Source organism: Stenella coeruleoalba (assembly GCF_951394435.1).
Source record: "Stenella coeruleoalba genome assembly, chromosome: 7".
Lineage (NCBI taxonomy): Eukaryota > Metazoa > Chordata > Mammalia > Artiodactyla > Delphinidae > Stenella > Stenella coeruleoalba.
Genome location: NC_137153.1, coordinates 37,206,419 through 37,221,912, shown reverse-complemented (window position 1 = coordinate 37,221,912; position 15,494 = coordinate 37,206,419). Strand labels below are relative to the sequence as shown.

General features: G+C 41.9%; 1 protein-coding gene across 6 annotated transcripts in view; it reads right to left on the bottom strand.

Moving 5' to 3' along the window:
* FANCC (FA complementation group C) overlaps window positions 1-15,494 on the bottom strand; it is a 264,270-nt gene that overhangs the window by 30,509 nt on the left and 218,267 nt on the right. For all 6 annotated transcript variants that reach the window (XM_079927798.1, XM_079927802.1, XM_079927801.1 and 3 more), the window contains one exon: window positions 7,771-7,927. In XM_079927798.1, coding sequence (XP_079783924.1) covers window positions 7,771-7,927 — 157 coding nt within the window. The remainder of the gene's footprint in view (window positions 1-7,770; window positions 7,928-15,494) is intronic.

Genomic DNA, 15,494 nt, shown 5'->3' with positions numbered 1-15,494 from the left:
ATAGATAAATTCATTATAAACTCAGTGATTTGGCAGAATTCAAACTGAAGAGAGGCAGAAGAAAGGCAGGTTCACCAGGAGAGGCGGAATATTTTTTGGCTTTGATTTCAGACAAGTCAGTTAATCTCTCTGCTTTTCAGCCTCACTGTAAATAATAACAGTTATTAAAAGGTCACTGGATATATGCCCAGAAAATATCATGGAAGTTTCTATGTATTCATAATGGAAAAATCAAACAAGAAGGGAAGAGCAGGGCTTCCCTGGTGGTGCAGTAGTTAAGAATCTGCCTGCCAATGCAGGGGACACGTGTTTGAGCCCTGGTCCAGGAAGATCCCACATGCCATGGAGCAACTAAGCCCATGGGCCACAACTACTGAGCCTGCGCGCTAGAGCTTGCGCACCGCAACTACTGAGCCTGTGCACCACAACTACTGAAGCCCGCGTGCCTAGAGCCCGTGCTCCGCAACAAGAGAAGCCACCGCAATGAGAAGTCCGCATACCGCAACGAAGAGTAGCGCCCGCTCACCGCAACTAGAGAAAGCCCATGCACAGCAACGAAGACCCAACGCAGTCAAAAAATAAAATAAATAAATTAAAAAAAAAAAAGAAGGGAAAAGCAAACTGCATGTCCTGAAGAAATGTGAGTCATCAAATTTGCCAGAACGATTTTTCAAAGTCTTATATATAGACAATGTGTGTTTAAGACCAAACAACACTGTCATGTGACACACAGTGCCTAAAAAAAAGTGCATTGATAGAAAATAAGACTAAAATTGAAAATGGTAAAATAGAACCTTTGTTCTAAATGGTTTAACTACTCCAGAACCACTCTATAAAGTTGATGCTAGTAGAAAATCATTCAATACTGATTACAGGGATTTCCAAATGGCAAAGAAAAGGCTGATCCAACATGTAGAACAGGGCTACCTTGAAAAGCAAGGGGGAAAGCAAGAAAGCTCTAATTTAGCTTGTTGAAAGAGGACAAGAGCTTGGACATGCTCTTCTTTTATGCAGTGTTTTCTAGCAAAACAGCTCAATCAAATGTTTTAAATATCTACAGACTGTGTGGAATCTGCCTGTTCTCTCCATGCCAATGGCCTCTCCTCTTAGATTTCTTTCTGTCCAAATATTTCAGACCTTTGGTTGCTCTCAACCTGCTTCTACAACCTGTTTTAGCTTTTAAAACAGATAAGATGTTAGGAGGCAGAGGAACCTCCTGGAGGTGACCAGGCTTGAAACAGCAATGGCAGAGATTTTGATTTAAAAACCAGTCTCCCTCGCCACTCCAGAGTTGTGAACAGCTTTCTCATCTGCAGCCTTTACAGATGGTTTTAAACATGATGCTCTTCACACTTCCCGAGCACATAATTTCAAGGTCACTGAGTCCCCTCATGAAGCCTGGAGTGCTCACAGGCCAGGCATGTGTCCCAGTGACATCAAATCACAAAAGCAAACGTAAGCCGCTTTTCTTATCAAGGGAATCCTCTAAATAGAATTAAAGTCTTAATTTATGCTCCTCTGGAAGCCATAAATTTCCCCCCTAAATCTTTACAGCATCCATGTGAGGGAAGAGGCAAACATTTAACCCCTCTGTATCCTGTTTTATTTTTAAAACAGGACCCTACATTAACACAACAGGTCACTCTGCAACCCAGAGCTCCACACCCTAGCTCCGAAGCCCCACAATCCAGGCAATTGTCTTTCCTGTTAAAATGAAGACAGAAAAGAAAACCTTTCTTGAAAATGAGGACAGAAAAGAAAATCTTTCTTGGGTTCCATCTGTTTGTCTGTTTTTCTCCATCCTACCAAAATCTGTTCCTTCTCAAGCTCTTCTCTTCCCCATATGGTCTAACGATTTCCGTGTACAGATTATTTCAAGTCTTGGGAAACTATGTTACCAGGAGGCCATCAGTAACAGGAGTTATGCCCTTCTTCTCTCCCCTCACGCTGCCCCCAGTTCTTTCACTCAACGTCAGAGGATGAACGGAAGATGATGACGGTGAGCTCCAGACTCTGGTTTCCTTTTCTTATGGACCAGATTGTTCTGGGGTGCTCATCCCTTTACCTCTGCCACAGCTACCCAGAACTGCATTGCTCATCTCCTCTCTGCCCAGAAGGACAGCCCATTTCCATCCCTCGAAAAAACAAGGGAAGACTAAGCAACATAGAGAAGTGCGCGGCGGCTGCGTTCTCTGGGCCTGCATTGTAGGCAGAGGTGAGGGAGAGGCCAGCTTGTCATTCTGTGCCGTGAACTGTACAAATAACATCAATACTTGCTCTCTGTCCTTAGTGTCTAACCTGTTTTCATCCCGATTCATCAATGATTATTACAAGCCACCTGCCACTTGAAAGAGGCCCAAGAAAACGGAAGAACAGAATTCTCAGGAAGAAATCTTTCCTTTTTTCTATCATTTTTTGATTCTTTGTGTGTGCGAGAAAGAAAGAGTATGGGTAGAGGGGAGAAAAAGAATACAAACCAGAAAGGGAAATTATACTATGATTTGAGGTAATTCACAGAGAAAAGTGAATGCCTCTCATAAAAAACAAAAAGGCAGTGAAGACACAGAAAAAAAAAATTCTCAAGCCGTCTACATTTATCACCCTTCATAGATATTTTTCCTAAAAAAATAAAGAGAGAAATTTCAGGTGAGAGATAAACTGAAGTTCAGTAAGCCTGGGATAGCTTCTCTTTCATAATCTATTTTTATGTAGTTTTATATAGTTCACTCCGGAGCAGAGTTTCTTTTTTTTTTAATTAATTGCTGATGAGACACTTTTCCTCCAGTTTACCCGACAGCCGGCAATCACGTCCCACTGTGTAGCTGACTCTTCCAAACCCTTGACAGGCAGGAGCCCTTGTCTTAATATATAAGTTAAAAGGTGACTATTCATCAAGAAGTAACACTCTTCTTTAAAAAAAAGATTTTTCATAAGTTTCATTTCAAAAAACTCCTTTACTGAGTTCAAAAACAATTTGGTTTAAAAAAAAATCTACTTATATGAAAAACTTCACCTCTGTCATGTAAAATAAGGGACCTTTATAAACATGTATTTTCTTTTATTATGCCATTTTCTTCATTTCTTTCAAATACCAAACTTAGGACGGTAAATATCCCTTTTGCATTTTAAGATCTGTTTTGTTTCAAAACATTCACATTTCTTTCAACAAATTTGAGCTTGGAAAAATGATTCTTTCTTTTTAATCTTTACCAGATGTTGTTTATACTACAAGCAATTTTTTTTCAGTACTCCATAATGCAATTATTGTTTAATTAGTGATAAATCTGTCATTTCTGGGCTTAAAAAAAAAATTAACAAGTACCAAATGTACTTTTGTATTTTAAATTTACCCGTGCTCTCTGAGAGGGTTAAGACACAGGGATGCCAGCTCTGGAAGCAGAGCAAAATCCCCCAAATCTGAAGTTCCTCTTCTAGCCTCGCCCAGTGGCCTCTATCCTGTTGGTTTGTGTAGCCTGAGCGGGGAAGATAGCTCTTCAGTCCCCTGCTGCTTCCTGGCGCAGCCTCTGAGTGGCAGTGACCTCCCAGGTCAACTACTGCCCTGTTTTGTTTTCTCTTTTTGGTTTTTCTTTTTTTTTGTTTCTCTCCCTTCATCCCTGACTGGCTGCCAAGTCCTGCATCCCCAGCAGTGAAAACAGAACATGAGATCTAGGCCTCTTTCTTTACAGACAATGCTGGGTGATGTGGTGCCCCCATGAGGTCGATGCTGGAAAGTGCAATTACTGAGATTTTTTTTTTTTTTTTAACCTCTTAGCTACAAGCAGAAACCACCTCCACACTTTTCTATTCGATCACTGCTAAATTATCTACCTCAGCTTTCGTTAAATTACATGCATCACATTAAAGAGCTCAAAAACGAAATGCTTAAAAGACTGCTAATGAGAAAGCAGGAAAAGAAAACCCTAGAACATTAGTAAGAAGTTATTCAAACAGAGAAAACTGACATCATCCAGGATGTGGAGTTAATTCTTCAGTATAATTTTCTATTAAAGAGGAGCTGTGTTTGGAATTTTGTGTAAAAGAAGTTTCCTTTTCTTTTGGAAGTGGCTATGATTGCTATCTGGAGAATGAAAACAAGAATGCATCTTATCTCATATGAGGGAGGTCAAGCAGGACACTGAGGTATCTGCATGTTTATTATTCTTAAGCTCTTATTAGATCAAGAACTACTTTTTCACCCTATCTTTATTGAGGTATAGTTGACAAGATAAAGAACTAATTTTAAGGGCACTATGAAGAGAATACCAGGAGTGTTTCCTGATTTAAAATCTGAATAAACGAAACCAACCCCCCCCACCCCACCCCCTCACTCTTTCGTGGGCAAATCTCTAGATCCCGCTGGAGGGGCCAGCCAGAGAAGGATCAAATGGGAGGGCATGGGAACCAGGGTATATCCCGGCCCTGGCATGCAGCAGGGCGGCCAAGCACAGTGCCACCCAGCCAGCACTTTTCATTCAAATGTGGAATATAAACAATAGCTTTCTGGGCTCCACAAACAGAATTGTAACTGCGAAACATAACATCCTTCTGATTTGGGGCCAGCCTTGGGAAACCAAACAGTGCCAAGAAAGCTGAATAATTAGCAAGTGGCTTTCACTGCTTTTGGTGACATCAGTTTTTAAGGTCAGGTCTGAAGCTACGGATTAGGTCTTCCATTGCCTGTTCTGTCAAGGGACACACAAGACCATCTGCTTTTGAAAAGTGTCAGTCTGCTCAGTAGATGACAAACTGAGTTAATACCTTGGTTTATTTAGGAGCACCAAATGTGGCAGGTGGGCATGTACTTGGGGGAGGTCCAGCCCACGAGAGCCAAAGGGTGAGTCTCAAAAGTAAACAGGTTTTGAAAACTTACTTTTATTTTATTTTAGAAGTCAAAAACATATACATGCACTTAGAATTCAGGTGATTATTAGGTTAGCGGCTTATTATTCATAGTCTTAATGGAAAATACCAAGCCTTGCATCCTTGAGAGGCCAAAGAACATTTGGGGAGATTATTTCACTTTGTACAACCTGTACTACACTTTTATCTTTTGTTTTTGCAACATCTTGGTAACTATAGAATTTCTAGGGCTAATTCTGGATAGTCCCAAGAGATGGAAACATAATTAACAGTGCTCCATATAAAATACAAGTTATGTAGACCATCACACTTTAATTACTCTCAGAATCCAGCTCTAATGTAATAGGCATCGAGTTTCTTCTGGAGGAAAAGTACCGCAGTCCTGTGCTAGCTGAGTCTTCAAGATCTCTCTGATACTTATGCACGGTCCTGTCACTGCACCAAGATATTGTGCTATGATAAATGAATCAGATGATGCAATTAGGAAGCAGGTTCTTCAGGTTACCCTTCCAATCACTCAGTCATGTCACAGGCTTATTCCAGCCTGCCGGGTTTTTTGGCCCAGTATGCCTGAGGAGAGCAGCCCACGCCAATCAAGGACTTGCAGCTCTGTATTATAATTACGTCCTTGAACCATAAGGCACAGAGGGGTTACATCCTGCCAATGCCACAATAAATTAAACCAAATAACACCCTCTGGAATCCCCCCTTTAACCACAATGGAAGCTCTGAATGTCTACACACATGATCCTGATAAATGCTTTTGGTAAATCAACTGACTTCAAAACTGTTTGGGGGAAATCATTTTACACTGTAAATTGGAGACGGAAGGTTATACAATGCGATGTTTAATGGGAGCGCCTGCTCTCTCTCTCATACACAGTATCCTGTGTTTACTGAAGTGCTGCTCAGGCCCTAGGGCCACAGGGAAAAGGTCGCAAAGAGGCTCAGAGAAGAATCACAAGGTTGCTGAATCAAACCAACTTAGAGAAGTCGATGAAACTGGAATTTTTCTATAGGGAGAAGGCTTAAAGGAAATTGAATGAGAACCTTGAAAGCAAGAAAATAGCTCAGTTACTATATTTTGCCACTGAAAAAGGACCAGAGCAAATTAAATTATAGCACGTATATTTAAGTTAGAAATAGATTTACCTGATAATAAAGGTAATGTTTTGAATAGGTTGCCAGGGGCTTCTAAAAGCCTTTGTTTATACTGAATTTTATTATAATTATTTTTATATAAAGTGCCTTCTTATTTTTCACCATAATATGCAACTCTTGTGAATGATGAGGTCAAGGAGAATTTTCCTAAAAGTAACTCTCTTTGGGCTCTCTCAGTCTTTATACCTATCTTCTTTTCTTTTTTTCTATCAGACACTATAAACTTCTAAATCAGTTGGGTTCAATTTGTGTCAGCTAACTTGCAGATGAAAGCATCATGACTGCTGGAGACTACAACACTACCCATGGTCACCTGGGAGGCCCCAGAATGGGAAGGCAAAGGGGAGCCCAGGAAATAGGGAGAAGGCAAGCACGGCCATGGTCACACACGTGAGCTGGTAGGGACTGATCAGGACCTAAAAAGAGAACTGGGATATTGTAAGAAGGCAGCAGATTCAATTATGATTCTCTTACACAGCCTCCAATTTAAAAGAGAAAGAAAAAAACCAGGAAGTTCTAAGTGAATTAAACAAATAGAAGGTGTCGGAGGGGGGGCTGTGCAAACTCAGCCAACCTCAGCGCACTCTAGGCAGAGACTCACCCCCGCCCAACACACGCCTCAGCTCAGCAGGGAGGCGCGCACTCTCCTCCGCCCAGTTTCCTGAACACCAACATAAGATCTGACGGTTCACCATCTCCCTTGAGCTAAGTTTCTCCATCTGTACAAAAGGAAGCAAATCTCTGCCCCATATCTCCCCTAGGTTACAAAAGCTAATGAGAAAACATGTTAGAGCCTACTGAAGTTCCTGTAAGAGGCCCCAGAAGCATGACACCTCCTGTAGTTTTTTAATTGTTTTTTTCAGAGTGCGTTGGTCTTTATTCCTGTTCTTACAAAAATGCACATAAATTCCAGAGCTGCCTCCCACAGAGGGAAAGCATCCGCATTGGTCAGTTCCCAGGGCTGCCGGAGGGCTTGGGCCCCTGACACTGGATTAGGCAATGGGGCCCATTTGGCCCACTGAGCCCCCGACTTCCCAGGCCTGAGAAGTGCTGAGTAGAGGGGAGACTGGGCAGCCCCTGAATGGAGGGAGGGGTCAAGGCTGGCAGGCTGACACCAAAAGAAAACTGACATAATTCTCAGTTGTTTTTGTTGTTTTAACCACTTTTCTGGGGTTTTGTTTTGTATCTTTTAAGTATTTTATTTTTCCTCTAGTGAAGGGTTAAAAGTTTATTTTTTGAATGCTTTTCTTTGTTAATTGATTCCTCCTATTGTTCATAAGATCCTCACTTTTTAAAACTTAACTTTTCATGTGGAAATGAGAAATACTGTTTTAAAAAATTTGTTGTCCAAATGTCAGGTCAATTCTTGTGAATATGCAATATAAGGTGCAATGATCAAGTAAATCTCGAAGCTTGCCTTTTTTTTTTGCCCGTGCCACTCAGCTTGTGGGCTGGTGGGATCTTAGTCCCCCGACCAGGGATTGAACCTGGGGCCACAGCTGTGAAAGCACCAAGTCCTAACCACTGGATCACCAAGGAATTCCCTCACCTTATTTTTAACACATGCTCTAAGTATGCAGAAAAGCCCGCTACATTAGGCATTTCAAAAATAAAATGTAGATAGATAATTATTTTAAAAGGTGCCAATCGCTCTTTAGTTTACATTTTTTTCCGCTTGTGCTGACTAAAAGAAATGATACCCAGCATCGTCTTTAAGGATTTTTCTCCTCATCAAAACCCGGCACATACCAGCAATGAGTCTTTCATAAAACATTCGATCCTCCTCAGAAAATTTCTCTCACTGGAGATAAGCTTTTCAAAAAGATGCAGCATTGTATTTTCAAGGCTGGGAAGGTGCCGAAGCCAGAGGCAGAGTATAGCTGACGTGGGGAGAGAAATCTTCTTCCTTTCAGTAAGAAATAAACAAAACTTTAATATAAATGAGTCACTGAAAAAAGAAGCAACTGACAAAGGATTAATCTCCAAAATATACAAACAGCTCATGGAGCTCAACATCAAAAAACCAAACAACCCAATTAAAAAATGGGCTGAAGATCTAACATACAGATGGCCAAGAGGCACATGAAAAGATGCTCAACATCACTAATCATTAGAGAGATGCAAATCAAAACTCCAATGAGGTATCACCTCACACGGGTCAGAATGGCCATCATCAAAAAATCTACAAACAATAAGTGCTGGAGAGGGTGTGGAGAAAAGGGAACCCCCTCTTGCACTGTTGGTGGGAATGTAGATTGATACAGCCACTATGGAGAAAAGTATGGAGGTTCCTCAAAAACCTAAAAATAGAACTACCATTCAACCCAGCAATCCCACTACTGGGCATATACCCTGAGAAAACCATAATTCAAAAGGACACATGTACCCCAATGTTCATTGCAGCACTATTTACAGTAGCCAGGACATGGAAACAACCTAAATGTCCAACGACAGATGAATAGATAAAGAAGATGCGGCACATATATAGAATGGAATATTACTCAGCCATAAAAAGGAAAGTGGGTCATTTGTAGAGATGTGGATGGACCTAGAGTCAGTCTGTCATACAGAGTGAAGTAAGCCATAAAGAGAAAAACAAATATCGTATATTAACGCATATATGTGGAATCTAGAAAAATGATACAGGTGAACCTATTTGTAGGGCAGGACTAGAGATACAGATGTAGAGAACCGACGGGTGGACACAGTGGGGGAAGGAGAGGGTGGGTCGAATTGGGAGATTGGGTTTGACATAGATACACTGCCATGTGTAAAATGGATAGCTAGGGGGAACCTGCTGTATAGCACAGGGAATTCAGCTCGGTGCTCTGTGATGACCTAGATGGGTGGGATTGGGGGGTGGGAGGGAGGTCCAAGAGAGAAGGGATATAGCTATACATATAGCTGACTCACTTCACTGTACAGCAGAAACTAACATAACATTGTAAAGCAATTATACTCTTAAAAAAAAAAAGAGTTCAAAATGCAATAACAAATCCAATCTGTGACTTTTTTTCATTGTGGTCATAGTAGCAGTTAATATTTATAGTATCAACGAATATGTACCAAGTATCCCTTTGCAAATATGCTTCCACTTCAACTCAAGAAAAAAAAATGCTTTCAAAAAGGACAAATAAATATATAGTGAAGGAAGAAAGAGAGTGATAAAAAATGTGATGGAAAAAGGCCTTGAGATATCCAGGTAAATGCAGTCCCTAATTTAAGAAACAGTTATGTTTGAAGGTGCATCCTAATGGTTTAAAATGTGGAGTCAGCCCTGGGTTTGAGTCCCAGAGCCACCACCTACTCACTATATGACCTTGGGAAAGTTACTTAACCTCTAAACCTCAGTTTACTCATCTGTAAAACAGGCCTAGCTCCCTCCTAGTGCTGTCAGAAGGATCAAATGCAATAATAACACATGTACAGTGAGTGCTTAGGACAGTTCTTGGCACATAGTAAATATTTAATCACTGTATTTGTAAATCTGTTGAAAATTCTCTTTAGTAATAATTTCATAAAAGCTGGTTGGACTGGTTGATCCAGTTGGTCCACAGCATGATACACTATAGACCCTAACCATTTTGTATAGTTACATTTCTATAGGATAATGTATTTGGAGATTCCTCCTATGTCAGGTCAGTGAATCAGGAATTCTACTTCTCCTGGGAGGGAGCTCTAGGGGGACATCTGTCTAACTCTGAGCCACCGGCAGGGGGCCCTCCCTGTGAATCTGGTGGAAACTTGGCTTTCTTCTCTCAGTCCTGCTTTTCCAAGGCCTCCTGCCCTTTCACCTGCAGGACCACAGAGAGCAGAGTGCTTTTCCAGGTTCTGCTAAAGATGTTTACTGCTTTTAATAAGAAAAATGAAAGCTGGGGACACAAAGGTTTCCCATTACCCAACAATCCCTTCAGGGTCTTTCCCTTCACCATCACTTCTGGGCCATTTCTCTGCAGGAGCTGGCATGAAGCCCAGGGAATGGGTACAGGGGCAGGAAATGAATAGGCAAAGACACAGGGTAGCAATTTCTAGTAGTTCCTTTTTGTTCTTCTCCCATAGCCTAACTCCTGTAGACCTTGTCCTAGATTAACTCTGGGGCAAGACTGAAAGAGGCTGAAGAATTGTAGGGTCTGTCACAGGAGCAGGCAGAAGGGCAGGAGAAAGGAAGAGAGGCATGGCCCTCATCCGACCCTCTTTATAACTCCCATCTCACCCTGAGCTTCAGCTCTTCTGGGAAGTCTTACAGGACCCCCTTCCCTCTCCATACCTGGCAATGAAGAACTGCCATGGTGCCGCAAACTCGTATCACCTGGCACATTCTGGGGCCACACTATGGATGTCCTCTATTGTGGCACCGGTGCTTTGGGCTGCCATTCCCATGCCACCACCCCTGTTATACTCGATGGCAAGGAGCTGGTAGTCACGCATTCAAGGAATATGACTAAGCACTTCCCATGTGGCACTCAATGTGCTGGGTACAGGCCAAACAACTGGGAACAAACAGACCTAATCTGTATCCTTAGCGGCTTAGGGCCCAGTGGGAGGTATACATACATACACACACACACACACACACACACACACACACACACACACACACATCAACTGTGATAAAGGCAATGAAGGAAAAGGACGGGCTGAGGAAAAAGAGAATATCAGGAGGGGCCCAATTTAGATCAGGTGGTCAGGGACAGCCTCTCCAGTTGAGTTTAGCTAGAGACTAGCTTGGTGGGATAGGCAAGGTAGTACCGGGAAGAGCACCTCAGCAGAGGGAACAGCAGCTGTGTCAGAAGAGAGCAAAGGTGAGGCGGCCTGTGATGAGGCTGTGCAGGACCACAGGCAAGGCAAGGGTCTGGTGTTTTATTCTGGCCCAGAAGGTTTTTGTTTTTGTTTTTAATTTATTAATTAATTTATTTTTGGCTGCGTTGGGTCTTCGTTGCTGCACGCGGGCTTTCTCTAGTTGTGGTGAGTGGGGGCTACTCTTTGTTGCGGTGCACAGGCTTCTCATTGCAGTGGTTTCTTTTGTTGCAGAGCATGGGCTCTAGGTGCGCATGCTTCAGTAGTTGTGGCACGTGGGCTCAGCAGTTGTGGCTCGTGGGCTCTAGAGCACAGGCTCAGTAGTTGTGGCACATGGGTCTAGTTGCTCCACAGCATGTGGGATCTTCCCAGACCAGGGCTCGAACCCGTGTCCCCTGTATTGGCCACCAGATTCTTAACCACTGCGCCATCAGGGAAGCCCTGGCCCAGAAGGTTTTAAACAGGAGTGCCAGGATCCAATTTACATTTCAAAGATCACTCTAATTGCTGCATGGAGAACTCAGTTCAGAGAAAAGAGTGGGTGCAAATTTCCAGGGGGAGCTGGTGTTAGCTTGGACCTGGGTGGCACTGGAGAAGGAGAGATAGTGTATTTTAGCAGTGATATCAAGAGATACTGGCAATGAATTTGATGAGAGTTGGTGAAGACGAGGTAGGAATCAAGGCTGTCGCAAGTTTCTCGAGCTGCAAGATGGATGGACATACCATTTACTCAATGGAAGGAAGGGAAGAGAAGATTTGTGAAGGATTTACTGAGAGCTTAGTTTGGGGTGTGTGAATTTAGAATGCCTGAGGCACAATCCAACAGAGGCATGACGTAGGTCCTTGAATATCCAAGTTGGAAGTTCTGGGGAGAGATCTGGGCTGAAGATCTGTATTAGGGAGCTGTCAGCTGGCATGGAGCAGCAAGAGAATGGAGGAGAACTCTGAGGGACAGAGGTCTGAGTGGGGAGAGGGCCCAGGTCTGTGCCCCAAGGAGCTTCAACAGGTAAAGGAAGAGGTGGGGGAGCTGCAGACAGAAGGAGGAGTGCCAGACATTCAGGAGACAGAAGCAGAGAACCATGTCACCAAGGAAGAGAAGGCCAGTCCAGCTGTAACCAAGTCTGCGGAGAGGCTGAGGACATGCGGAGGGAAGCACGAGCACTGCGTCGGGCAGGCCCTTTGTGACCTCCCCAAGAAAAGTGTTGGATGGGGATGGAGTGATGGAAGCTGAAGGCAGAGTCCATGAGGAGAAGAGTGGAAGTGCAGCCAGCATTGCAGACTGGTCTTCAGAGGTACGGCTGTGCTAGGAGTGAGTGACAACAGGAAGCCACACAGGGTGGTGGCCTTGTGTGCTCCTGAAAGGTGGTGCTTTGGGCTGACTGCTGATGGGCCGGATGAAGAGGAGCTGGAGAGGCTGAAGGGCCAGTAGCTGCCATTTATTAAGGTCTCACCTGGAACAATGCTAAGCATTTTACTTGTATTTTAATCCTCATAACAACCCTACAAAACAAGTACCATTATTATCCTTATTTTTTGAGGTTGGAGTGGGACGGAGGACTCACAGCCACGATTTGAACCTAGGAGGTCTGGTGCTGGAGCCAGTCCTCAGCCTCAAGTCACACATAGGCCTCTCCACTCTGCAGGTAGGAGAGTGGAGGATGTTGCTCAGAAGCTGAGGCCTGGTACAGGGGTGAAAGCAGACAGTTTTCCCGGGTGAGCCAGATGCCTGGACCCTGTGTTCACTCCCTTCAGTGTCTAGGGAAGTCTTTTCAATAGTCCAGGCTATCAGCCAATTTTAGCCACATTAACAGACGCCTGGGAAGGGATTTCTGTCCAGCTTTCTTGAGAGAGAAGAACACCCCTTGGGAGTAGGGAGAGGGTGTCTATAGCCTCTGTCTCAGAGCCAGAAAGCCGCTGGGAGGCAGGGAAGCTCTGAGGTGCAGGGGGAAGAACTTGGCAGCACAGTGGCTCCTCCCTTCCCAAATAACACCTGCTCTTATCACACCTTATCTTTTTTGAGGACCTATGTGAAATAAATATGTACATCATTAGAAAAGTTTCTCACTTCAGTGAGAGTTCTTCAGAGGCAGTCCCATTCCTAAGCCCTCTGAGCAGCAATATGTGCAGTGTAGTTTCTATCATGAGGTCATGGTGGCCGAGTGATGCCCAGTGCACAGAGGCAGGAGCTGTTAAGAATGATGAACAGTAGATAGATATGAACAAATGTAAAAGGAAGCTAGTGTAAAATGGTAGTTCCAGCAAATATCTGAATTAAAAGATATTGCTCAGTTACAAATTTACATAAGAGTTGTGTAAGTTCTATACTCAAGTTAGTAAGAACATAAAATTTTTGTTCTATTCTCAGACACAGTTTGAAAAATGTATATGTTAACAATTGTCTTTTTATTACCCTTGATTCATAGCACACTCTACTAATTGTTGTAAATGATTAAATCTATGGGCTCATGTTTAGTATTTGAATCATCTATTAACCAAAAAAAATCTATTTTTCTCTAAAACATCAAAAACTTAACTACAATTAATCTTGGATGAAGAAATTACCAAAGCAACATGATCTTAATATATTGCATAACAGAATTTGGCTGGACTGTAAATGTAAATTATATATAATTTACATTATATATAAATTATATTTCAATAAAACCAGGAAAAAAGAAGGCAAATTATAAAAGAAGTGCAAATGGCCAATAAAAATATGCAGATTTTCAACCTTATTAATAGTATAGAAGGGTAAACTAACACATCCAGGAGGTATCATTTTTTCATGCTCACATCAGCAAATGTTTAGATGAATGATAACATCCAGTGCTAAAGCAGGTATAGGATATGGGTGTTCTCAGAAGTGGGACAGGGAATGGCTTTGCCCTTTTGGTTAAGTCATGTGATACCACCTAATAAACTGTAAAATACACATATCCCTCGTCTTCATAACCATACTTTTGTGAATCTGCCTGGCAGAAATAAAGGCATTACTTAGAAGGTATTTATTGCAGCAATATTTAAAGAAAAAATTAGAAACAACTTGAATGTATCCATTGGCAAATAGCTAAATAAATTAAGGTCCATTCATATCAGGAAATATGTTCCTATTTTATAATGAATTGGATCTATATCCCTTGAGGGATACCCAAGCTATGTTGGTTAAAAAACAGGTTCCAGAGTCATGTGTATGATGCAATGCTGTTTTTCTTTTTGCTTTTTTAAAAAAGCTTATTAAAAAAAGAGAGAAAATTGTTTCACATAGATTTCTAATGTTTACAAGAGTATAAGGTATGGTTACCAGAAGTACTACAGTGTGATAAGGAGGGGATAATTGACATTTTCTGTATATACTTCTGCACTGTTTGACCTGACCTGATAAAGTGTATATATTTCTGTGGAAATGTTAAAGAGCCAATAAAGTAAAAAAAGAAAAACGTTTTTAGGGACACTGAAAATTTTCATTCTATTCAATATGTGTTAGTTACAGAAACTCTAAGGCTGTCCTTTTCCTACTCTGTCTATAGTTATTCCATCCATCTAGGCTGGATACTGATCAAAATTCAAGAAAAATAGATTAAGATTAAAAACTTGGTTCTCCAAAATTCCTTCCTAATAATCACAGGAAGTTTTCTGCATCATAGCAGTTTCATAATTTCTGACACAGAGCAGGAGAGGCCTGACAGGACACTCTACCCTGTCCAACATCTCCTGCTATTAGACTCTTCTGGACAGATGCCTCCTGGACATTTAAAAAACTGTACTTTGTTTCCCCAAATACTCAATTTAGTAAGCTAGTTGTGTGCCCCATCCTCTTGAAAAAGATGTAGTCAGGTTAAGAAATTGGTCCAGATGCTTATTAAATAATTTTGGCTCCAAATGCTTTTTATAGCAAAACCAAAATATGGAATTCAATACTTTGCAAGAGAGGTTCCGGAGGGCGGCGATCATCGGTAGAGAATGTGTTCTAACACTGTCTGAGAGGTAGAGGAGAGAAAGGAGCTTCCTTACTCAAGAGGAACGCAGGCAGTGTTCCATCTTTCCAAACCAGAAAGAGATCAAGGGCTGCCTGGGCTGCCAGAGTAGCCCACAGAAATCAGGACCAACATTTTTGGAGAACTACTTAATTCCAAGGACCCGGAAAGAATATTCTCTATTACATTTCAAAGGTGTATTTCCATGAAAACTTGATCGAAGAAGTATATCAAATTTGAGGAAACTGTGCCATCATTATCACTTATATGTGCAGAGAAGTCACTTCTTAAAGCAAAGAGCAGCAACACCAATCAAAGGAAACGTACAAATGCAAACATAATGGAATGTCTATTACAAATCAGTATCAGCAGGTTTTTACTTGAAAAGTAAACTTTTTCAATAACTAATTTTGTGATCATATCTTAGTAAGATTAAAAAAAAAAGAAAAAAAAGAGGATGCCAGGATAGATAGAAATGGGAGTATTAGTCACTACTACTGCTTTGCTAACTTTTTGTCCTTGGTATTACAGTAGCTTTTCTTCGTTTAGACATTCACTTATACTGACAATACTTAAAGACTGATTTTTCTCTCTTTTTTTTTTCTGGTCGTGCTGCACGTTTTTTGGGATCTTAGTTCCCTGACCAGGATTGAACCTGGGCCCCAGCAGTGAAAGCGCCGAGTCCTAACCACTGGATTGCCA